This window comes from Aptenodytes forsteri, unplaced genomic scaffold (genome assembly GCF_000699145.1).
Source record: "Aptenodytes forsteri isolate BGI_AS27 unplaced genomic scaffold, ASM69914v1 Scaffold106, whole genome shotgun sequence".
Classification (NCBI taxonomy): Eukaryota; Metazoa; Chordata; class Aves; order Sphenisciformes; family Spheniscidae; genus Aptenodytes; species Aptenodytes forsteri.
Genome location: NW_008794080.1, coordinates 1,678,826 through 1,705,422, shown reverse-complemented (window position 1 = coordinate 1,705,422; position 26,597 = coordinate 1,678,826). Strand labels below are relative to the sequence as shown.

General features: G+C 39.6%; 2 protein-coding genes across 3 annotated transcripts in view; one reads left to right on the top strand and one right to left on the bottom strand.

Annotated features, from left to right (window-relative positions):
- The window catches only part of OPN4 (opsin 4), a 25,215-nt gene extending 16,306 nt beyond the window's left edge, over nt 1-8,909 (bottom strand). Inside the window, exons 1-2 of the mRNA XM_009272386.1 lie at nt 8,613-8,909; nt 1,160-1,302 (exon numbers count right to left, since the gene is read on the bottom strand). Coding sequence (XP_009270661.1) covers nt 1,160-1,302; nt 8,613-8,639 — 170 coding nt within the window. The 5' untranslated portion in view covers nt 8,640-8,909. The remainder of the gene's footprint in view (nt 1-1,159; nt 1,303-8,612) is intronic.
- WAPL (WAPL cohesin release factor) overlaps nt 1-26,597 on the top strand; it is a 155,345-nt gene that overhangs the window by 24,522 nt on the left and 104,226 nt on the right. The window lies entirely within an intron of this gene.

Below are 26,597 nucleotides of genomic sequence, written 5' to 3'. Positions count from 1 at the left end.
GGATGGGGCATCCACCACCCCTCTGGGCAACCTGGGCCAGTGCTTCACCACCCTCAGCATAAAAAATTTCTGAATTTTATTCCTAAATATTTCTAATGTATTTTATTTCTAAATAAATAAATTATGTGTTCTCCGAACTTTCGATGTACTTGTTACTTTGCTATCAGTATCCCTTTTTTGTCTCCATAACATCTTCAAATGAAGACAAGCTGTGCCCTCCAGTGGAACTGCAACTGCCATGACTGGATTTCTTGTATGGGACCAGCCAAACAGCCAAGCTAGCTCATGTACTTCATCCTCACATATCTGGTCTGTATGCCAACACCTTTTCTGTTCTTAAGGCCACGTCATTCACACTTAAGTGTTGGCATCTACTCTGAATGCACATACTGAAACCTACCGTTTAATGCACCTCATAAAAATAGGCTTGAGACCCAGACTGCTTTCATCCACACTCCAGTGATTTAAGTTAACACAGCCAAATTATCATATAATTGCTATTATTTTAGTGTATTACAGTAGTGCCTAAAGACCAATCATGAAGTAGAAGCTCACTGGCCTGGACATCATGCCAATGCTCTGCCCCAGTATGACAAAACAGAAACAGGATGAGTGAACAGGAATGGTGAAAATATCACATTGTTGTCAGAGATCCAATTGCCTTCAGATATAAAAGTTGGAACATGCTTTAGTTGAAAGCAAATAAACCAAGTGTTAGAAAATGTGAAAACAAGAGACATGGAGACATGGAACAGAGGGGGAAAAGAAACTCAGTAGTAAGCAGCAGGAGGAAGGAAACATCTAAAATAGAGAAGACACAGGTACAAAACATCCCATTGGTGCAGTGCAGACACAGTTCAGCCAGTAGAAAAAAATTCACTGGAAGGTTTCTGCTTTGGCTGCTTTTCTATTGCTTGGCATATCTGGGTGATTCTCTGCAATTTTGCTAGCAATTTTGCTGTGGTTATGGTTAATGGGAAGAAGTCAGAGGGAAATGGCAGGTTGCCACTTTTTTCCCTACAGCAATGTCTCTTGGTGCATTTTACTATGTCTGCATAGTAATCTGATAGTATGCCTGCACTGCATTTGCAGAGCACAGTCAAGGTACTGTTAAAGTTCATAAATTTGAGTATTTTAAAAAAATCCAAAAGAGAGATACCTGCAGAAAGCATAGATGACCAGGAAATTACCCAGAGTTCCTGTGATCCCCACTATAAGAATGACTACTCCAATTGTATAATGGGCATGGTCTGGGACATCCACTGTAGGAAAGGCACCAGGAACATCTTGCACTGTCATCTTCTGTGGAGTAAACAAGAGGTCATAGGTATATTGTCAGACTTCACTGAATAAGCCGGCATGTGCTTCTCTAGAAGAGGAAGTGTTCAAGAATGCAAAAAGACAGCAAGCAAAAGAAGTCAGAATAAGCTAATGGGTTTCAAATTACATTTACTGTTGATCATCTTCAGGGGATAAATATGCCATCAGCAGTGCAAGGGTCAAAGGGCGGTTTATATGTTTATTGTTGATTTAGAATTCTGGTGAAGAAAAGCAATCTGTTCTCTCCCAAAAGAAAGATAAGGATATAGAAGAGAAAAAGAGAGACAGGAAGGGACCCTTTTCATAGCATCTGACATCAAGTAATGCAGTACTTAACAAGAAGTAAGTTTTCTGTAGTTTTCATTTCAGGAAAGTTTCTGTACCTATGAAGTATGATTTCTGTTGTCCTCTGACATAACTGGCTAGACTTCTCTAACTAAGTAGAAATGATCTTCAATGGATAAACATGCATTTACTCCTTTAGTAGTATGGCTGTTTCATTTCTCCCACTGAATAACACTGAATTGCTAGCTGCCCTCAAGACTTAGTTACCAAAAGCCTGGCAGCATTGAACATGAGTTTTCTGGAAACTAAATTAAGGATCATAAAAACTAAAACACAAATACTTTATACCTTATGCCTGGTTTCCATACCAGTTCTGTTTTCGCTCTGCACTGAATGAACGTATTTTGCTCTCTGTGAAGTATGTGATAAAGCACTTGATGAAAGCATTTGTGTCTTAATCAATTAATAACTCATAGCAAAATTCAGTAGCCAACTCTGAAGACTACAGTATTTTAAATAATAATTTATAAACATTTTTTAGTTAAGTATCAGGAGCCACAAACACATTTTAGGCCAAGTGACCCCAGATTAGTAATGAAGCAAACAATAAGGCTGCACCCAGGAAGCAGGATGACTTGCAACAAATTGAAGAGAAGAACAGCTGTCCAAACCATCACTGTTCTGCTGCCTTTTGATACAAGGTCAAGCAAGGAGACTTAAACACTCACCTCTGTGCAACTGCCACTGTCCTAAATGTGTCTTGGCATCAGCTCCAACCAGCTATTGTATTCATGAAAAATACCAAGCCCCATCTTAATTCATCTGCATGGACAGATCCTGCTCCATAGCCAGGCTTTTCTCATCAAGGGTGGCACTTACTCTGGAATGGCATGCCACGACCACTGCTTATAGCTCAAGCCTGCAAGCTGCAGCCATGGCATTCCTCAGCTACTGAGCTATGAGAACCACACCAGGGTTGAGAAAAGCCCAGGAAGTATTTTGGATTGTTTGTAGCCTGCTGTGAATGCTGTCAACCTGGCTGTGGCCTAGGATCCAGGACAAGGGAATTGCCTGTACCAAGGTCTGTGCCCATACCAAGCTTAAATAATGCTAGGAGGCTGGATATGTTCTTTACAGTCACAAGTACTGGCAGGTGGTGGTACAGCTGTCATATGCAGTCATTCCTTCCCAGGAAAAGGAAGGTTGCTGGTAGGAAAGGAGGAAAGTGCACAGAGGTAGATATGAAGTTCTCCCTTTTATGCTACAGTTGTGTTAGTAGTTGGCGTTCACCGTTAGAGTGCAACTCAGAAATGCCTTTGGCAACACCCCAGTTATCAAAGGAAATGGGTATTTTCAGACAATAGAGGCAGACGTTACTTCTGAATGCATCTGTGAGATTGGGCTGAAGTTATTAGAGACAGTGTGTATTTAAAACCAATGTGCTAGTAGCAAGAGGCGAACCCCAGGAGTGTCTGGAATTCTGGAAGAGATTGTCTTTGCTTGTGTGCTGAAGATCTGCCCACAGCAATCCTCAACAAGTAGAGCACGCTCCCTGGGTTTCTACATTAGCAGCAGTTAAATGCTGGACAAATACTCTAATCTTAGAGAGAGAAAATGTAGCTCTGGCTGTTATTATAATTGGAGCAAAATATTAAGGTTGGTACACTAACTGAATGACAGTATCATGACATTTATTGTTCAGGTTCCTGCAGCAAAGTGTAAGTTGGTGTCACATCATCAACATCAATGGGCATCTTGCCTAGGTAGAAATTGCTGTGCTTAACACACTGCCAGTAAAATAACAAAAAATCCCATACTAACAGCAAGTGGGGAGGGAGAGTCTGAGATAAAACTGTTTTAAATAAATGAGATCGGGTGTTCTTTGTTTTTGGTTTTTTTGGGTTTTTTTTTTCTCCTTAGCCTCGTGGCTAGAATATTTTTTAGCTGCTGTTCTACACAGAGTTAATGATGATTATTAATGGAATGGAGATTTCTGATGTTTTTCCCTGTAGCTATCCATTTAATCAGATCAAGGTAACAGAAATGAAGCAACTAAAGGAGCTTGTTTTGGCTACAAAGAACAGATTAAAGTGGCTTTAATTTGAATTAAATTTGTGGAGGACTAAGGACAAGGAAAAATTTAAAAGATAAATATAAATACACAGAGAAATCACAAGAGAGGAAAGGTTATTTAAGGGACAGTAGAAGACTAAAATTACTTATTCAAGAATGAAACAAGTTCAGAGTCAATAAAAATGTCAAGTGTGAAAAAAAGAAAGGAATGATATTTATATTGGAGCAGCAATAGGACATAAATAATATTAAATATATAGGCAAAGAAAAGGTCTGTGGCAAAGAGAAATAAATTTACGTTTCAGTGTGGACTTCCTGTAGGCCTAGAATTTTTACCACAGGGTCCAACTCTGGCTGTTCCCTAAGAGGAAAAAGTCAGTTATTAAAAAAAGTAATTTCACTGTTTTTATTGGAAATACAGATCTGATTCAAAGCCTCTTTAAGTCAAAGAAAGGTACTAGTTGACCGACAAGGCATTAGATCAGGCCTAAGCACTTCAGATTCATCACTAAGTTGCATACATACAGCTTTCTTACTGGAAGATAAAAACACGTGCCTGTATCAAGTTCAGCTCTAGATCTTCTAAGGGAACTGTACGTCAAAAGAAAAGACAGGGAGAAAAAGATAGTGCTTGAGGAAATCAGGTCAGCAGGATAATCAGGAAATCAGGCAATTCCCAAAGCTTTTCTCTATTCAGTTTCTCCAGCAGATTAGCCTTGTTTAGTCTCTGTCTTCTGTTGTCACCCCATGGTATAAGTACTTGGTTGGCAGGGGAGAATAAAAATCCCACTGTTGCAATCCCCACTGTAGCAATTGTCCCTTGAGAATACTCTGAACTATTTCAATTGCATTGATAATACATACCGTTGTTGCCTTGCACGTTTCTCTGTTCAGCCTTCTTTCTATAAACACCTCGTATTGAAGATAAGAAAAATGAGCAGGCAAACCAGCACTTCATTATTTCTCTTCCAAGTGTTATGACAACAATTTATTTAACGTAACATGGTTCAAAACATCACCAAATGCACAAAGAAACTGAACTGGAAGCTAAGAGGTTGGACATTTTCCAGTGGATGGACAATGGACTACAGCTTTCCTGAGTCAACAAATAAAAGATGCTTGTACCTGAGGCTCTGGACCATTGGGTGCCAGTATACCCACAGGCCTACCATGCTGTGGGTGGCTTAGATCGGTATTAATTCTGTAGGAAGCAATTAATTGGGAAGCACCAACTTCCTGACATTCAGTCAATATAAATATTGCACATTTCTCAAGCAAGCAAACAAAATGGTCATGGAAGCTGTGGAGGACACCAAGGTAGTAACTATAATATAACAAAACTTCTTCACCGTAAGTACCGAGGGTCAGTTGGAGAACCTATCTTCTAGCCAAGGATGGCATTTTAGTCAACCTTGAAAGCAGGTTTTATAATATTGTTTGGGTGTATATGAAAACTGGCCTTTTGCTAGAACTGTAAAAGAATTTGTGTTTTTAATCTCTGATAGGCATGTCATTTATTATTCATTTACACTACAGTTTTGCAGAATCAGATGGATAATTTTGGCATGGTAAGGAACTTGGGAAGTGCCACACTGATTCAGACCAGCATTCCTGACAAAACAGTAGCCTGCCTTTAGCCATGACTGGGTGTTTCACAGAGCTGCGAAACATGCATAATGAACAGTGATGTGGGAATTTCATTTTCAGTATAGGGCCTTAGCAGTTGGTTTGTACCCTAAACCAAGGTTATTATCCCTTTGAAAGGATAATCTTAGTGGAGGATATTTTCATCCTCCATATATAGGTGTAATCCTTTTCTAAATCCTACTCTGTCATTTGCATCAATAGAGTCAGTGGCAAGAAGTTATGAAGTTATGAAATTGCTCTACATTAGTGTATTTCCTTCCAGCAGGTTTAAGTGTGTCCTTGTGGAAACACTAGAATAGAGGGAAACAGCTAGGTTTAATACAGTCTGCCTTCTTAAAATGCTCATTGTTCTCCTTAAAGGAATGCTTGTCTACTGCCTACAACAAAACAGCCAAAACAGAACTGACCATGTTTTCAGTTATCATTCAGTAAACTTGACTGAGACTTAGAAACTTGAGATGCTTTTTGGGAGTTTGGAGAAAAGGAAGTGTTCGATAGATAAATGTGTCTAAATCCTTGCTGTTCTGGCCTTGTCTGTGGAGGCTGCAGCACAACATGGAGCCTCGTTATTCTGTATTTATGGCCTGCTGCCACAGCTGGTTACAAGGGAGGCAGAATTCTTCCTGGAGGGCCAATCTGAGGAGCCAGCCTGCTTCTTCGGGAAGAGAGCAGCGCACAGTCCCTTCTGCTAAGGCTCAGTGCAAGCAGAGAAGGGATAAAAATGAATCAGCCACAGAGAACATCAGTGTAGGGCAGAACTTGTATTTCACCATGAAGTTTGTCAAGACCCTGCAAGACACTGGCCTGAAGAGAGTTAAAAGGATAAAGGAATTCCTTTGCAGTCCAGGACAAAACCACGATTCCTAAGTGATTTGCCCAGGTTAGAAGGAAGTCTAGATCAGATACAAAACCCAGGAATATTTGATGCCTGCATCTATTCTGTCTTGGGAATCTGTTTATTATACACATTTTCCTGAAGAGAAGGTTTTCTAAATAGTTATTTCATAATCGATTAAAAGAACCCCAAAACCAACCAAACCAGCTCACCTCTGAATAACTTCTACCAGAAGACATACCATACTTGAAAGTCCAACCCTCCCCCCCACCCATAGCATGAGAAAAATATTTGTGTATAAGTGAAAAAAGGACAACATGCAAAGAACACAGTTCAACTATTATTGGGGAAAAAAAATCTGTTCTTTTTCAGAGTGAAAAAAATCGTATCACCTAATTACTGTTCACTTGGAGACGTTGATTACTGAAGTCCTACTAAAGCTAACAGTGATGATGGCTGTTAGGAGCAAGGCCATGCATGTAAATACTTGTACTGAATATAAATCATATTTGATACAGCCCACTCCTCACATTCTCCCAATGGCAAGAGTATAAAGCAAGGTTTAGTTTATACTTCTAGGGAAAGAAGAAATCCTCATAAGGTCATTTGGGGATTTGAACTGTCCCACATTGACTTTGGCAGTGTATCAGGTTTCTTTGTTCTTAATTTTCCAATAAACAGGTAATGAAGCTGCTTATTTACACAGTATGACTTACACAACCAATGGTAGTGTTAGGCCTGTTACATTACAACAAATCATATAGTTTAGAAAAATTATCAGAACAGAAATACTGTAATTTCCTAGGGCTTCTAGGTGCAGTGTTTGTACTGCCTACCTACAAGAGGCCTCAAACAACTGATAGCACTTATTTTTCTTCACAGTTCCTTGCTCTGATTTCTGAGATTGCCTCTGTAGGCGCTTGCTCTGTGATGACAGGCAGCACAAAGAGGAGCGTAATCCCACCTCAATTATGGTTTCAGCAGGGTGATGCCAACTGCTAAGCCCTCTTCCCAGTAGGCAGCAGGGCTTTCCATAGATGATGTTTGTCCTGTTGAGCAATTTGGATAGCAGATTTTGTATCCTGTCTTCTGGATTTAATCTCAACCACAAGCAGCACATGTTGCTTTCAGTCCTGAAACACTCTTAAACCAATCTTTGCATCAAATCAAAATGCAAAAGTTTGAAAATACAGTCACTTGACCTAGGGAGAGGAAACGGACAGCTAATTACCTCTTTCAGCAGAATAAGAAAAAAATCAATTTTTAATTTTGCGATGTAAATCACTCTGTTCCCAGCATCCTTTTCCATTTTGCCATGCGCTCTGCAGTTCCTCTTCTCCCTCCCTGCTATGTTCTGCTATCCTCTTTCATACGTTAGCCATCTAATTTAGTTTGTAAGTGCCTTGGCTCAGGACACTTCTCTGTTTATTTTCCTGTAATACACTGCGCACATCCAGGTTTTATTAAAAAAATAAATAGACTGCATTTTTACTATGCAAATAATAAAACATTTACTGGTTCTTCATTATAAGTTAGGATCAAACTAAACACCCAATCCAACATACTATATGCATAAAAACTTTTGGAGCGTTTGAAACTTGCACACAATTTTTAAGTGTCCACTGTGTTACGTGGGCCATGCCAAAATACCTGGTGCGACCACATCAAGATTTTAAGTTGAATTTCAGATTTTAAAAACTTTAAAAATTAGCTTGGATCAGTTTTTTATTATTTACTTTTAAACAGACTTTCATATAAACAGCAGGCGAACAAAACTTTGTAGTCCTAATAGTATGCTGAAATACACAACCAGGAAGAGGACTTCTGAACTCCTTTGGTTTGGGCTTGTGGGGTGGGATGGAGAATATTTTTAGTATGCCCAAATAAATTCCATCCTGAAGTGTCATCACAACACATTCTCACCTTCACACTTCTAAGGAAATTAGTATTTAACAACTGAGAAAGAACTTTGATAGAGCTTACCTGGGAAAACCTTCTGAACAGCTCTCTTGGGTAACTGCAGATAACAACTCTAACATTTACATAAGCATTCCACTACAATTACAGACTATTACAGAAATGATGGGGATTCCCATCTTGAATAATAACACAAGAGAGCATTGTGTTTGAACTGCTAAACAGCTGTTTAGTGCACAAGAACATGTTGTTTTGATAGTTTGCAACATATTTGGTGTACTTTACATTAGACATTCCTCCCTGTCTTCTGCCCGTGTCACTCTGCTGAAAAACACTTGCTTCTACAGTCCTTTCTGCAGTAAATACATAGTTAAAGGAATAAAAAGAAGATTTTTAAGTTTTCATTATGTTGTTCATTATTGCATTACAGCATTAAATGTGTACATGCACCTTAAATGGCCATTTACAGTTCTATAAATGCCAGCTTTGCCAGCAGAACTACTTGCTACAGCTTTTAGTGACAGAAAACACTTACTGTTGGGGCTCTAAGAGGCAGGTCCATCAGTGTGTAGGCGTTGGCTTCTGAGTCATTCCATGCATTGAAGGACTCCACAATTTTGGTGCCGTTGGGGTCCTCAGAGGGACAAGAGATCCCCCTTTGAATGGGCTGATTATTCAGGTGAACAAAATCTAAGCGAAAACAAAGAAAAGCTCTCCTCTGAATTTAAGTCAGCCAATTTACCTTTTTGTGTGTGTGTGTAAAGCAGATTGTCAGGTTCTCTGGAATAATGTGAGATCCAGTGCAGAGTTTCTCACTAGAGCTTCAGATTGCTTCACTCCATCTTCAGCTTAGCAAAGGGCAGCAGCAGCAGCTTCCATTTAAATACAGGCGACAGCAGGGTCCGCACATGCCCAGTTTGAAGCTTGTTCCATCCAGATTCCAGCTTCACTTTAATGACAGTTTAAAACTGATGCTCACTTAAAAGTGCCGTTATCTTTTTTGCCTTTGACAGATTTATGTCTGAATTTTAATACTATATCCACATTATCCGTGTATGAAGACAAAGAAGTTAAAAGGTTGACTTCACTATCTGTCTTAAATATTAGACCTTACTGTTCATTTTCACTGTATTGGTGAATTAGTTTTTTGTAGTCTGCTTTTAAAGAAGATGTATGTGTACAGTTCTGCTGAAATTGTCCAAACTCAAATAGATTCTGACATTTAACAATGTGCTTGTATGCACTTCTGTCTTGTAGAATTTAGGTCATGGTTATTTGTTGGTCTAGTTCCAAAAATAAACAAAAAATAGGGATAAAACCCGCTGACATCATCCTTTTCTGCTCTTCAGTTAAAAAAAAAAAAAAGCACACAAATACCTTAGGCAGAGAACAGCAAATAACCACTTGTTTCAAGAGTTGTCTGCTTTCTTTTTCAGTTGTGTTTAGCTAGGGTGTATGTGAGCAGATTCTTATTCGCATAAATCTTGCTTTACGTTGCACTGTGCAAAGAGATATGAATTGCTGTATTCCCAGTTGAAGGCTGGTTTTCACTGTGGTAAAGTGAAGTTTAATTGCAATAGAGAATTAGGCAAAGAGTGTGAAAAAGCTGTTCTAGCAGATGCTGCAGCCTGAATATCACAGAGTTTAGGCCTTCCACCCACCGTCAAAATGACCCTAATGCAAGCTATTAGCTTCATTGCAGCTGGTAATAAAAATAGATGGTGTGAACTGTTTCTGGAAAGCCTTTGTGAGAAGGCTGATAGTCACGGTGGGAACTGTATTCCCTCAGCTCAGCAGACTCCCCTTCTCACGTACCTTTCCTTAAATTAGCACTTGCAGTACCTAACCTTAAATTGAGGAAAAAGGGATTGCATTTCTTTGCATGAACAGGAGCTGTGCCTCTATATCAAAGGCACTCACCTATAGTGCTGCAGATTCCCTTTCCTTGATAGTCATTTAAGGAAGGTAGCGTTTACCTTGTGTCACCAGGCCACTGAACATTAGCCAGGAGACACTTTGACTCTACAGGATCTCAAACCGTGAGACCTTAAAAATAATTACTAGCAGACCTGTTGTGAAAGGCAGAGAGATTTCATCAAGTATCCCTGCCCTGCAGTGCTAGGTAGACACAACCAAGCCAGATTTAAACTAGCTGTGGCAGAACTGGGCTCAGAGGCGGCTAATCACCTGACAATTTTTGACTTTGACAATGTCTGAGTTTCTGTGGTCATTTTCTAGGATGTGCTCTTCCCCTCTTCTCTACGTCTGACATCAGACACATGAATATATCAGGGCAATGGTGGATGTGGCATTAATGGTATGAACTTCGAAAGGCATTGATGTGAACTCCACATCCATCACTCTATGTTCTTGCATACACGGTGCTTGCATGCAGCACACTGTAGGTATGAGGCAACAAACAATGGTGTTGGACATTTTGAGGGACAGGACCTTTTTGGAAGATCATTTTGCATTTTACTACTAAAAAGGCAGCAGACGTCATTACAGAAAGCCACAATATGAAACTGGCAAAAGCTCGTACTATCTTCATATAAAGGTTATCAAGGGAGTAGAGCAGAAAGTACATTTTAATGATCGAAGTGGAGAGAAAGGAGGGAAATGGGAGATCTCCCATTTGTGTGAACTTTATGTTCAAAGAAGTTGCATACAGTTACATCCTGCTGTTACTGAAATGATAAGACAAAGTTTGAGACATATAATCTTCAACGACAGGCATAAATACCAGATCAAAGGTGTTCTTTGACTCGGTATTCTAATTTTCTTTGCTCAAATCCTCTTAGTTTTCCGCTTTATGTCTTAGTTTTGCGCAATGCCAACACTCAATCTGTTTACATACAGCTCGTACATTAAGTTTTCCTTTTCCCTGGGTCACAGATTACGTTTTTCTTCCTTCTTATTTCCTCTCATCTTAATAACAAGTCAATGCACTGAAAATGTTTCATTTCCAGTTAGCCTGGAAGCATCCGATTCTTTGGCATTTTTACGGGAGCCCATAATATGTTTGGAATCAAATCATGGAATAAATGTAGTCTTTTTTTAAGCAAATTAGACATTATAGAAACTATGTATCTTCTTGCTTCATTAGATTTGGCATTGTTGTACATGCCTTTCCAGATAGATTAATTTGATTAGTTCAGCAGCTGCTGAGAGTATATTATGAAAGAATATGCAGTATAAAGGAGAGAAAGAGTTTCCCCAGTGAGAAGTGGATGCTAGTCCAAAGAGGGCTATTGATTTGGTAACCTTCCTTAGCCTCTGGGGCCTGCTTTTGTGAATGCTAAGCACTTGCAAGCTAGGTGAAATTACTTCTGAAAATTGGACCCTAACACTAAGGTTCAAGTTCAATGGAAATGTTCTCATGTGATTATAGTTATCTGATCCTGTGTTGCAGCCAATTGCTAGAGGCAATTCAGCTGACCTATTTTATGTGCGATGCCTCAGCTTCCATGGAAGGAGAGGAGTCATGTCCTAGAACTGCACAAGGTGTGAAGTATGAGGCATCTCATTCACTGTACCTAGGGCTGGGGAAGTCAGACAAAGACATATAATAGCAAATCATTCACAAAACTTTTATTCTCGCAGATTTGCTTCTGGTTTATATGCAGTATTAAACCAGAGAGAACAATTCAAAGTATTTTACTGAGCGATAATTGTTTTTCTTTACATGTAAGGCTTAAAGTCATCAGAAGGCTAGACTTGTGGATCTGGAGGGAAATTTGCCCTCTGTCTGTCCCTTGTTTATTCTCCACCAAAAGCTTACCTCTGTTGTATCCCTGGGGAGCTTAATGGAGAAAACGTATCAGCTCATGACCCCATGTACTTTCTAAAGCCATCCTGCTCATCCTAAAGTTTTCAAACACTTCTGTCACAGTTTTGTGTGTGAAACACGCCAGAAGCCCACCTGGCTTATGGCCCAGGTCTGAATTGCCCTCCAGTCACTTTTGGAGAAAAGAAAACCTGCCCAGAATTCATCTCTCTGAATTCTGTCACCTTGAGGTATGGTGAGAACATCCTTCCCAGTTTCAGAGTCCTGACTTTCACCTGCACCTCTTGCTACTGATAATTAACTTCTGGTCATAGCTTTTTATAAACTACAGGCAGAAATAGCAGAAAGACCATGGACTCTGAGGCCCTTCCATGAAACTGAGAAAACTGTCTAACAGGGCAAGGGAAAGATAATGCATGGGTAAAATTTAATTAAAGTCCAGGTAAGCATAGGAGTTATTTCACAACGGGTGAAAAGGAACAGTGTCCTTTTCTTTGGCTGGGAGCTCTGTGTGGAATTAGGTTTTAGCTCATCTGCAGGAATACAGAGTGGACTGAAAGAACAAGTAATCTGCTGCTTAGAAGATAAAGACTGCTGTTGGGAAACTCCAGGAGAGTTAGAAGACCAGGGGTGTGGTCAGCCAGGCATTAATATCCCTGAGACATATTTATGAAAGCTCACCTGGGCTTCCTTAAACTTTACAAAAGATCACCTAGGTTTCCAAGACCAGCATGAGGAGAGAGGAATAGACTACTCGGTAATGGGAAAGGTAAACTCCCACTCTTCTTTGAGTGCAGATACGGTTCTGATATTTGAGTTACCACAAATGAGGAATGCACAAAGCAAGGAAGTTGGTGATTTTTTCCCCCTGTTATGATGGGGAGAATGATAGCGATAACCCCTGTAAAACACCTTGGGGATAACAATGCTACCCTCAAAATATGCTCTGCTTGCCTTCTAAACACGCTAGTTCTTTCTGTAAGTGATGGGATAGAGGGAAGAATTCTTGATTTTTCACTTGAAAGCCTATCTATTTTCAGTATCTGCCTTTCAAAAGGCAATACCACGCTATAAAATTTGAGTCCATAGCAGGCTTCCTTACGCAGTCCCTCCTGTATAGAAGTTGTGAGCCCTGGGTATTCAGTGTGGTATTGCTTGTCAGTGGCTGTAACATCTGAAAACATATTTCTCGGAAGCGTTTTCAGAAGCCTACTTTTGTACTGATACCTGCAACAAACTTATCTGCTTAGATATGCAGGTGAAAACTGGTTGCTCATTTTATACAGAAATCTGGTTTCAACCATCTGTGTTCTTTCTGCCTTTTAACAGCTAAGATCTGTCAGGTGGGAACTCTCCCACTTCCTAGCTGTTCCCAGACAGCATACTGCAATTTTGGCACCCCAAATAACAAAGCAGGGAGAAAGTTGTGTAATATATATCTTCTTTGTGCTCTATTAATCATAGAAATTAAATTTAGTTCTTCGTGCCTGGAGTAACTTGGCAAGGGGACATGGAGGCAAGAACACCCTTTGTAAATAAAATTGTTAAACTGAGTACAAAGTTCTGTATGGACTTTTATGGGAGCACACTATTGGGACTACCCAAAAATCAATAGACAAAATAGAAAACAGTAAATCAAATCAACATGGTTTCTGCTCAGCTGTAGAACTGAATAATTCACTTCATAGGTAGTTGTAATTTTATAGGGTAGCCAAGATCTACAGTGAACAGCGAAAGCACAAACTGCTGGGTGCAGCCAACAAGCGCGTAACACTGCGGAGCTGTTTAGTCCCACAGCTGGAGAGTGAGAATCCCAGGGCTGGGCTGAGTACAGAAGGGCCAGACCAGAAAGGATGGTTTAGAAAAGTCCATTCAAACACAAGGTTTTTTTCTAAGACTTAGCAAAAAAAAAAAGTCTTTTTCACTGAGAGGAAATGATTATACCAGTGATCTCTTCAACAGTATGAATTTAGCTCTGTAACATGGCATTAGACTGCCACTCTATGGCAAGACACAATCCAGCAGGTGCTCTGCCTTAGTTTCCCCAGTAGTGCTTCCAGCTTGCTCTAGTAGCTTATGGCTTCAAGGCCAGGTAGCTTGAAAAGGTCAACCCACCTCTGTCCCTCTTGTCCTTCCTCACAGAGTCTGAAGACAAAGTAGTCACACAAATAGCTCTCCAGACCAGCCAAGCTGGATTTGCAGTGCCTCCAAAAAAGGCTTGTTACCTTGTTTTGTGGGCTGAGCTCTCAGATTCATCCTTCCCTGTCTCCTATGGCTTACCCTCTGCAAAGCCTACCCTTCTCCAGGGATCTCTGGTTAACCAAACTCTCCTCAAATAATTTCAGCTGGAAGCTTCCCTACTTCCAGTTCCCAAATAAGAGCTCTCACCTTTCCAGCCCTTCTCACATGTGTGAAATAAAGCTGATTGTGCTGGTGCAGTTTAGTGCCTACTGTAGGCAGGGACAAATCATATTTTAAAAATGATAGAAAAGTTGCTGTATCATTGCAGAAAGAACAACCTCCCCATCTTTCAGGCAATAATTAGATACAAAACTTAAAGGAAAATTCCCTTGCTATTCTCTTGCCCATAATAAATCAGGTCTGTGCCACAGGCAGCTCAGTCTGCAGTGGGCTGAAAGGTGGGGGCAGCACATGGTGGTCTCCAAGTTGCCTTGTCGTCTTTGCTGGAAGCAGACATTATGAAAGATTTGCTTTCGCAGAGATACAGCAGAATAGTGTATTTCCCAGCTAGGGTAGGACTCAGATAAAAAAAAAAGAATTATTGGTAGAGAAGGGGTGAGAAATAAAATGGCAGAAAAATTCTATTTATCAAGCATTTTCCCCCAGTCAAGTACTGACTGCCATTAGAGGTGCACACAGTGGCCAGTGACAGACAGCAGTGCTGGGTTTGGGTCAGCATGAATAGAGAGTTTGTACTGCTTACAGGAAGAACAATTGGTACCATTTGTTTTTTGTTTGTTTTTTAATCTCATCTGCTTATGCAGTAGTTACTTCTGAAATAGAAAGAACTCGGTGACTAGAGCCTATCATGGGGAGAGGCTGCATAAATATCTTGATAGGTAAGATAGAGGACAGTAATGGAGACAGCCAGGTCTCTGATGAAAATACTAATGGAAGAGGAACAATAAGAAGCAATTTGTACCCACACAGCAATCCAAATGAAAACCCTGGGGTTTGAGAAATAATAGTTCATGATAACCAGAAGGTAAACAAAGTGTAGTCTCATTTGATATTAAAGAATTATCATCTTTCTCCTTAGGTAATCACACTATTGTCTTCAAATGATCTGCAGAGAATACATATACTGCCCTGATGGTTATACAACTATTTTTCCTGGCACATACTGTCTTGTCTTACAACATCCCTGTGAAAGAAATGCTATCCTTTCTAGAAATACCATCAGTGATTCTGTAAAAAAACAAAACAAAAAAAACAAAACAGCAGCAACAACAAAGAAAACCCACAAAAAAAACCCCAAACAAAAACATGACTGTCAATTTTGTGTAAAAAAACAAAACAAAAAAAACAAAACAGCAGCAACAACAAAGAAAACCCACAAAAAAAACCCCAAACAAAAACATGACTGTCAATCCACTGGTGGGAGAAAATTATGTTACTGCACTAATAAGCAGACAGCTTTATCACTGACTGCAGCTTAACTCTCAGCAGCTCACAGCTATTGCAGGTGCCCTGTGCTTTGCTGTTCTAGCCTGAAAACAAAAAAAACAAAACAGCAGCAACAACAAAGAAAACCCACAAAAAAAACCCCAAACAAAAACATGACTGTCAATCCACTGGTGGGAGAAAATTATGTTACTGCACTAATAAGCAGACAGCTTTATCACTGACTGCAGCTTAACTCTCAGCAGCTCACAGCTATTGCAGGTGCCCTGTGCTTTGCTGTTCTAGCCTGCGCTGTGCCCAGGACTTTCAGGAATTTGGGCAGGATGAGGAGGGAGAAGCAGACCACTCACTAACATCCCTGAATTTTCAAAATCTTGTATTTGTATCGTTTCTGAAAACAGCCTGAAGAGTGAGTGCAAATTAAAAATGCCAGAGGATATTTCAGCTGGGTCTGTAAGAGATTTCAGTGACAAGTGTGCTGCCCAAACCAAAACGGCCAGCAGCAGCCAAAGCAGAAGCAAGATTTGGCCCAGATTACAGCAGTGTTCAAGATTTGGGCAGGATTCTGTCATGACCGTTGAGAACAGACACACTGTGAGGAGTTTCTCCCTGCTGCAACTTGAAACCTTTCACACAAAGTCCAAAATCAAACAGACCTAATGCTTAAGCTGGAAGAGAATCCACCGCAGTTCTATAATCAGAGCTTCTCAATGTAATGTACAGAAGTGTAAAGCCATATGCAGTTCTATAATCAGAGCTTCTCAATGTACAGAAGTGTAAATCCATACGCCCATTTCTTTATAAACTCTTCTGCTAGGCTTATCATCCATCCTGTCGTCACCTTGGACTCTGATTTCCCAAGTGTTCACGAGGCCTCTAAGTGAACAGAGATTCTTCTTTGCTTAACTCTGTAATGTGGCCTTTATTAATACCTACTGTACTAAATGCCTCCTCTGGATCCTCACGGACTTCTGTTTCAGTTGCTATGACATCCTTTTTCTCCAACCTTAATTAATGGAACGTACAGGGCAATTATCACACGGCTGCAGACAGGGTGCAAGTGTGCCAGTGTGGCTATGTCCAGCTCAGTCTGAGCCCTTTTCATCTTGATCCTGTCCTCTCCCAGCCCATTGCTTTGACTGTTATTGCCATGCATCTCCCTCTTTGACCCCCCCCTTTTCTATTAAATCAGATGCATATTGCTGGTCTTCACTTCCAAGGGCCTTGATGGATTATCTATCTCCAGCTTACCTATCATCTTTCAGACAGCATTGCCTTGCCAGCTCTCACATCCTGTCAGCCAGTGACGCTCATTTCCATCATTCACTGAACACAGTTTCCAACATGCACGATTTGCTTGTCTTCATGCAGTTTCTTGTGCTGGTGGCAGTGCCAACAAGAGACATTGACAATAGCTAGGCTGCAGGCACGCAGAGCCTGCTGGCTGTATTGTCAGCACTGACCTATATTGTCTTACTGTTACCTGCTACTTTCCTGCCAGTATGCCTCCATTTCTCGTCTCCCTATACTTCGATAACAAGCTCTTTGGAGCAGAGACTTTTTTTTCTGTGCTGGTATAATGCTTTGACTTGCCTAACATTTCTAGGCATGGAAGTAATGAAAACATTGTGGGCTTCTATTCTCTGGTAGTGTCATGAGTTTCCTTAACAAATATACTCTGCTTAATTTTTTGGTGATGAATTGGTAAGTAGTTCAATATGGTTACAATAAAAAGTCAGTCGAAGCTCAGGGTTTTGTTTTAATAAAAATGCGGACTTCTGTTTGATGATTGTTTTCAGAGTTTAAAAAGCAAAACAGAAAGCTTTCCAAATAAACAAACATCTCAAAAGCAAACCTATATGAACTAAAGTGATAAAAAACACTGGCACTGATCCTCAGAAAGCCAAACTATTATTTCCCACTTTACTCTGCTTTTATAATTCTGCCTGCTTCCTACAGAACTGGCATTCCTGTTCATGACTTGCAGATGATGCTGCAAATATGAAAACATAGTTGGGTAGTAATTTTGCGGCACAGCAGACAAACATAGACAAATGTGTCATCTCTACTTACCGTAAGAATTTTTCACTGAAAGAACATCCTGAAATTCATATATGTGGTTGGAAAAGCTGGGCACTGTATTCTTTCCGCTCTTTCTAGATGGCTACAAATATGCTTGAAACACCAAAACACATTAAAAACATGCACCCTTGAATATGGACTTAATTTCTGGGCCTGATTCCCCAAAGCAGTTGAGCTATTTTGCACACCACCATACAGTTTCCTTCTTGTACAAACTGAAACTGAAGAATGTCACCAGTAGGAAATGACTGACCTCTCTCTGTATAATAAACAAGTGGATCCCATGATGAGGGACATCAGATTTAGACAAGCCTTATCTCACTTCTGAGTGAATGATTCAGCTACTTCTTTTCCTAGTAAGAAAATCAATGTGCTCTTTTCTAAGCAGAGTTACAGTAATGGGACTTAAGACTGCAGAACACCTCGATAAAGAACGGACATTTAGAGGCATTTTTCCCTGATTACAAAAACATTTTCTTTGTGTGTTTTTACCCCTTTTTGCAGCATTTATTAACAAAATGTAATTTACTAAGAGTAAACTTCTTATCCTCTCCTTGCTCCCCCCCAAAAAAACTCTACCCAGCCAAAACATTAAGCCTTTGCCCTTACTACATAAAGAATATTTTACTAAACAAATGCATTGCTGTTGACTTTGACACAAGAGGTGAAAATGCTACATTTTTTCAGTGTTTGTTTATTTATAGTAACTAATTGTCAGGGAGAAGAGGTAATGAGAAATACAGTCACTTCTGTCTTCACAAATTTAAGTGAAGGTAAGTTCAAAAAATCCTAGCCATGCAATCAGTACAAACAGTTGCTATTATATTGCTGACTATGGGCATACTTAAGAGTCTACTCAGTCTTTTTGTTTTCAAATTCATTGACTTGTGGTAGAGTTACTTTCTTGGATTTCTTTTAAAGTGAGAGAACAGGGCTGTTTATTTTGCAGTTCACAAAGAAATGTCCTTGTGCAGCAATCAGAACTAGTTACCATCATCAAACAATTGCAGTGATCTCAATGTGCTCTAGTGTCTTGCAGACAGCAAGTCAAGAACAATCATGTTGGTTACTGTACAGTTGCCAACTGAGGTTAAACCACGACAGTTACTCAATAAAAACAATAGAAAAATAAACTTGTGGCAGCATTCTGAAGTTAGATACCAAAGAAACTCAAACCTATTTTCTGAGCATAAACATTTCACATTTAAGGAACAGCATACCTGTTAGGACTCAATTTTACAGTGCACCAAAATAGATATTCCACAGAACATACAATAAGCTTCCAGATCTAATCACCCTTGCAGAATTAAGCAGTTTTGTACTTTTATCATGGATCTACTCCTCAGACAGCATAAGTCAACATGGCTCTACCAACTCAGCTCTTACCGCTTGAGGATCTGAGCGCCCCATTACAAAGCAACTGCAAAGCTAGTATAAATTGCCCAAGGAAGATTCTGCCACAGAATGAGTTTCCAAAGCACGTTCCCTTCCTAGCAATGCTTGTTACCTGACAGACTCCAGTTTCTGGACAAGCCTTCCAGAGCTGCTTTACAGTGGGAAAACAGTGGAGGGTTTTTTTCCATTCAGTCTGCTGATTTGAACACTATGTGACCTCATTCTCCAGAGGAGCTTCTTGGTGGTTTAACAAGTGACTTGGTTCCACCGCAACTCCAGTTCAATACCTGTAGAGCAGAAAAAGTAGCATTTCTTTTTTCCTGGGCATGTTTTAAGATGATTAAACAGTCCGGTGCTCAAACACTAAAGCAAACAAACAAAAATTTAACTAAGAATAAAGAAAAGCAAGAATTTAAGATTAGGACGTGAGTGTTAGACTATGTTGGGGAACAGCAAAGGCCAGCTGCTCTGCAGGGGCCAGGAAGCAGAGAATAACAATAAACCAGACGGGCAGGAGCCTCACGAGCCAGGGCACCATCCCACAGCATACGAGTGAGGTGAGCCAGGCAGACCCGGGGGTGGTAGCCAGGATCAGCTGAGAGGCTGGGCTATTGGGCAAGTCCATGCCAGCGAGGCAGGTCTGAGGCAAAGCTGGGAGCAAAAGGCAGCAAGTCAGGGTCCGTGACAGTACTCAGGGCCAGATCAGTGAGGTCCGTGGCTAGGTACAGGCCTAGCTGCGGTAGGCTCAGGAAGGGAGTGCAGGGCCAGGCCGAAGCTTAAATGCAGCCCCTGGCCCCACGGGTAGAGGGGGTTGATGGGGCTGTCAGGTGGGGCTGGTCAGGGCAATTAAAGCCTATTAGTGCACTCAGGTCCTTGACAGACCCTGAGTCTCAAATTCTTATTAAATTCTCACTACTAAATTCTTTCTGCTAAATTAAATTCTTAATAAATGAGCACATTTTCTCAAATACAGAGTCTTACTACCCTGCACTGATGTCACCCTGAATACCTATTTACCATGCGGCCATTTATTTAGGATCTTAAATTTGGATTTAGAATTTTCTGACATTTTGGAAGTTTAGAGCAAGAGATCTCATGAGGGATTATTTATTTATTTGTTATTTTAAATTATCTGTTGCATTAGAGAAAGATGTTGGTATTTAATAAGTATATCTAAGAACAGAAGAGTATGAGAATGGCCATTCTGAGTCAGTGCAAAGGTCTGTCTAACCCAACATCCAGTGGCTAAAAGCAGCATGCCAGCCAGGAAAGAGTGCAAGAATATGGTGAGATTTCTCTAGAATACTCTTTCAGCCTCCAACAGTATGCAGCTCGGCAAATCTGTGCCTCTCAAACCATATTTCAGTGATCTAAATCAAACATTGATGGGGCTTTTGCGGGTTTCTAAAAGGACTCTGGATGTAAGTGAGAATGTAGTTTCAAGTTGTCAACATAAAAGTCAGGGAAAATAAAGGCTGCAGTCTGAACCATGAAGTTATTTTGGTCCATGCCAAATTACTCTTTAGCTTGAGCACAAGCACAGAAATCTAAAAGCTAACACAGCCTCTCTTGGAAAGCTTTGTATAATTTAAAACACAGTCATACTACAAAGCCAGTTTTCATCTCAGCTCAGCAACTCTCTTCATGATAGGCAAGTGCCTTTCAAAAAAGCTGCCAGAACAAACCAGCTGAGATACAAGCTCCCTTTCCCTCCTTTCTCCTAATGATTGGAAGAGAAATCATTCCTCTTAAAATGAATTTTTGGTTCACAGATTTTAATGCAACATCTTCTTAAAAATAAAATAAAAATCCTAAATAGCCTCATTAAGAGCTCTGATTTTCAAGGCTCGATGATCAGAACTCTGAGATTCGCATTCCAGAGAAGTGCCTGCAACTGAAGCACCCAGAATGACTAGCTGAAGATTTAGGAACTTGGTTTTTGTATAAGAATTAGGCTTTAAGAACTGAGAACTTTAATAAAACCAGAAATCTAACAAAGTAATGCAACATTAACATTTGCTATGTTGGGAATAGTTTCTAATCACTGCTATTTCTCAGGCTTTTCTTGCAGTACTTTGATGGTGCTTCTACTGAATTTCTTACCTCCGCTCATAAGACATTACTGCAGTAAAAGGCTCTTCATGATTCACTAAGGGCAGAAAAATAATGGAGGGGAGACTTTAAAAAGAGCAACTGTTGTGCATTCTCCAACCATTCCACTGGAGCCGAGTTCTTAATTTTTGGTAACCAGTAGAGTTATGAATATATATGCTTCCAAACTGGAAGGTGTTTTGCAAGTTTTGCTTAATGATCAGTATTGAGAGGTCATATTAGAGATCATTCTATGAGAAATATTCACCCACAGCGAGCTGGGTATTTTAGTTCTTTAATGATCACCTGTGAAAGTGCATTTTGGAGCACTGGTTCTGGAATTTCACCTATATACTTGTTGTGAGGTCACTCGATGCACTTTTCTGAACGTGTATGTAGGACTCAAATACACAGATGGTCTTTTGTACAGGGTACTTATCTAACTAAACTCCGAGGAATTATTTGCAATTTGTTTTTAGTTTTGAAAGCTGCTGCTTTTACCTGCCCTGCCAACTTGTTACCATACATTAATCTGTGTGTCTGAAAACTATCTAATTTTTCCAATTATGCCAGTTCATCTCATGAAAGATATTTACCTACAGCGCTTGCACAGCCTGTCTTTATACCGTAACAGCTACAGCAAAGTACCAACAGAAATAATGGCATGTTTTCTTGACTTGACAGCATCTCTCCCCCAAATTCATGAAACTACACCAGAAACATAAAACACAGGAGTACCGTCATTAAAAACAAAGTGTGTGTCATGTGGAGAAACAAAGGAGAGGTGCAGCTGTAATCCAGCCCATAGATATCATTTGCAGCTGATTTTCCAGTGTCATAATGAATTGTTTCTCCACTGAACTTAGGCCCGCTTCTGTGAGGCACATTAAATACAATAGTAGGCAATGTGTGTGACAAACAGGGTAAAGCACAAACCATTTGGCCCACGATAAGAATAAAGGTTTGCGTTTCAACAAAAGAATTGGGAACTGGAAAGCAGGGCTTTACGAGACTTGGGCAAAAATTTTGAAAAAGGAAAATTCCAGCTTTACTATGGAATGGCAGACACTCCATACCCCAGTGATGGTACATTTTGCTGCCTGTCATCAGTTCTAGGTTTTACAAATACAGAAGTACTTCGTTTCAGTTGGGTCTTACAAATTATATCTGCAATTCAGCAACTGAGCTGGATTATTTAAGGTTTCTACCATTTCTCTAGAAATAACAGTTCTCAGTCACATGTAGCTAACAACTTTATAATGATGTATGAGCCAAGAGGAAACTCAGCAGTTTTCCTTGATCATGCTGGCTCTGTACTATTAAAAGGACTTCAGATATCAATACTCCTGTTAGCAATTTACATTATGAAATATAATGATAACTGTGGCATAAAAATGCTCTTTTAACAGAGTTTTTTTATTTTTCCTAGCTATAAATATGTTTGAAAAATAAGCGTTGTAAAAGATTTTCCCTATGACATTCTAGTGACTGGGCAGGACTGAGTACCAAAAAAGCCTGTAATTCATATTTCTAGCTGCTACTGGAAGTCAAAGAAACAGACACCTTTACCATATGTCTGAATAAACACGCCATTTTCCCACAAGATTTCACCTGAGTATTTGTGTTGATAGTCACATTATTATAAAACTATACTAACCTAATGCTTCTGAAGAACTAGATTTAACTTGGTTGAAGGCATTTGATTGTTTAGTGCAGCTGTTACTGAGATAAAGTCAGTATCAGAACAAATATTGTACAATGAAAATCTTTTTGCTTTAATACAAAGAATAACATAGACAGGACAAGAGGCAAAGGGCACAAATTTAAAACCAGTAACTTCCATCTGAACACAAGAAAACACTTTTTTACTGTGAAGGTGGTCAAAGATTGAGACAGGTTGCCCAGAGAGGTTACGGACTCTCCATCTTCAGAGATATTCAAAAGCTGCCTGGACGCAGTCCTGAGCAACCTGCTGTAGCTGACCTTGCTCGAGCAGGGGGGTGGACTAGATGATCTAAAGAAGCACTGTCAAACCTCAGCTATTCTGTGACTCTGACTGTAGGAAGGAAGGTGAATTCTTCCTTGTTGATCGGGGTCTATTAGCCAGAACAGCAAGAACATAGCAGGGGTCAAAAATCATCTGAAAACAACAGCGCCGCGCTCTGACGAGCTGAGAATGCAGCTTCAGGGAAAAAAAACCCATATCTTAGGGAGATGAAAGTCTGAAAATTCTCTCTCCTATCACAAAGAACCTAACCCAAAAGTGAATGCTGACCTGAGGAGTTAGCCGTGTGGATATTCATTCACAGACTACGAACTCATTTAATACTTTTGGAATAATATAACTCAGAATTTGATTCGGTTATAACTTGTTGACTTTGTAGACATGAACAAATGGTAACCAAAGTATATTTTTCCCCATAATATTCCTGTATACTAATACCTCCTTTATTGAAATAAAAATATACTAAAAATCAAATTAAATAGGTTATTTTCTTTGTTCAGCCATTTGCAAGTTGTTTCCCTGTTCTGGTACTTGAGAAATCACAATGGAAGCACCTTTTTCCCCCCACACCTGTAAATAAAATCCAATTTTAAACTCATAAATTTTGTCCATCTGACAGAAGTAAGACTAGTTAAAATAAATGCTAATTGATAAAATTAATAATCTTAGTTATGGGTAGTGTCTTTCTTGATGTTCTATAGTCAATAGCAATTCCTCTCCTCCTCTATATAAAGAAGTACATATGCATGTATTTTTATAGTTTTTATTACTAAGCAGTTCTACTAGAAATTTATTTGGTTGATGTCAGCAAAAATGTATGTGATTATGTTGGCTGTGGTATGTTATTCTGGAACAAGAAGATTGTTGGCTGCCCAAGGAAACTCCTATGACGCTAAGGAAATAGCCATGAAACTTCTGTGTGCTTTCAGGGCATATGGTGCTCATTTACATTACTTCCATCAAAATAACAACGTCTGCTTTAACTGAAGCCTTTTGCCACTTGACACGATGTGCAGATGTTCTTGGAAGCATGGGTGTCCCTCTTCAGCTGAAGACAATGCAATAACTATAGCATGATATTGATTTAAGATTCACTATTTTAAGACAAAAAAAGTAAGAGTATCCACATTTTGGACTTGCATAGCAAGAGATGTAAAGTAAGAGCAGTGTAATTATTCTTGTGACAATTTATGTGCAGATCAGCACTTAAACTGTGTTCACTGTCAAACTGAACCTGAATTTCAGGCGGGTGGTCCTCCCTGCAGCACCTGGGTTCCTGCAGACGAGGAGCACGTCAGCCTGGCAGTTTGGACTTCTCCATGCAGCCCTGGCTGTGAAAGTGATTACCTTCCCAAGCCTTTCATCCTTCTCTGAACTATTTCTCCTCTTCAGCATCTGATGCTTTTGTCTTGATTGAACGGGACAAAGAAGCCAAGTTCCTTCTTTGTCTTTCTTCAGGAAACAGTCACAGGTCTTCAATTACACAATAGTCCAACTGTTCAGAATATTTTCTGCATTGGAGGGTTAAGGCAGAAACCTTACTTCAGGCTAGACTGCAGTATCTAGAATTCTACCAAAGATTTTTGTTTACAACAGATGTTTGCCATGTTTTGCCAGAGGTTTGAACAGTTTACAGCTTTTCCTAAACAAGAAGCAGGTACAGAAAAGCTGACATTTCATCTGTTCTTTTTCAACAAATTGGAGTAAAGAACATTATTTGTCAGCTATAATGTGAATTTCTCATTTCCCCTTTACTGAATTTCAGAAGCAAAGTACTGTGTTGAGACTGAAGTGGTCTCCAGGTAAAGTATCTTTTGAGAAAACGGTGGTGCTCTAAATACAAATTTGGAATAATACTAGAGGGTTTTGAGCTGTAACTTGGGCAATTTCTCACCAAGCCTAGATGATGCTTTATTTCTTTGCAATATGTTAAACAGTTTGTATTAAGCAAAAGAAAAGCAACAGGAAAAGTAATATATGTTACACAAAATAGTGCTTTCTCAATCTCTGAAGTTGTTGTAGTCAGATTTAAAAATATTTTTTCCCCTCTGTCCTATTTTACTTTTCTATTATTGTCAGCAAATTTGAAGTCTTCTGCAAATTAAATAATTTATATCCTTTTGACATAACTGACCTCTGTATTGTAAGAAAGTATTGTCTGCCAAATACTGCTTTTTCAGTTTTAAGCTTGTCTGCAAGCTGTAAAGAGGCAAACATTTACCTAGCTCATATGAAGCTTTCACATGGTTTCATTTTCGTCTGTCTTATTCCATGGAAGAGTAAGTCTCCAGCTGGGACCAGCACAAATGCTAATATCTGATACTATGGAGCATATCCACTGGAAGTTCCAGAAAAATCAGCTCTCAGGCCAAAAGAATCTGTATCCACATTAAGGATAAATGACAAATGTTTGGACATCTCCTAGGGCTCCTGCAACAGCTTCCTGGCATTGTAAAAATAATTATAATCACAAAGGACAAAATTCTTGTGACTGACAGGAAATTTTTATGCAGAGATAATGTAGACCTTAGGAAAGTGGGTATTCATCTTAAATAGTCTCAGCCATTGAAAACTTATTTGTCTCTTCTGAACTATCTGTGTGCTCTCTTTAAACACCTCCATCCCAACTCCTCCCCTTCTGAGATAGGTGTCGAAGATGATTATCCAGAACAAGCCACCCTCTAGGGCTGCCTATCTGTCTCCACACTACAGAGAGGGCATAGATGACTAGCAGAAACAAGGTGTAAAACTCTTGCTAAGCTTAGCTGAGTTGAATCCACCCTCAGGACATAGCTATGGGAGAAATACAGCACATGGGAAAAAAATTCATTATGCTGTGGTCTGGCTTTTTTTAACATCTTTACTTTTTCTGTTCACTAGTACTGGTGGACCCAAGAAACAGGACTTTGAATTAGTCTTGAGCTTTCCATTAGTATTTGGACTACCTCACACACCTCTTCAACAGTAGACTCTATTACTAAAATGTTGTACATTCAAACCATACAGGAGACTGTGCTCTGTGTATTGAAAGAGATTTCTTTTTGGGAGACAGTGTAATAGAATGCTACGTTAAAAACCAAATCTCTCCTTAAATACCTAAAAACCTCAAAGTCTTGGGGAGAGTGCCAGCAAAAATAAACTGTAAGGTACTTACTACTGTAGCGATAGATAATGCAGGAAAATTACTGCATCCATTCCTAAAGTAATCTTAAAGAGTCTTCATGTCTGCAAGAAAAACTAGTAAAAATCAGCAGTGCTGGAGCTAGTGAAATAATTTCCAAACAGTTCCAGTAAATAACAGTATTAATGCAAATACGGAGCCATTGCATTGTGTCATTTGAAAAAGTTCCTTGCTTTCAATCCTCTGTTTTCAGGCTTCTGTGATGACTTATATCAGTTGTTTATCTATAGGAGTGTGGTGTTGCTGAGCCTAAAAACAAGAGCTTCTACTGCTGGAGCTAAAGAATGAGGTTGATTAACTTGCAGGGGTTAAGCCAGGCTAGGTATTAGGGAGG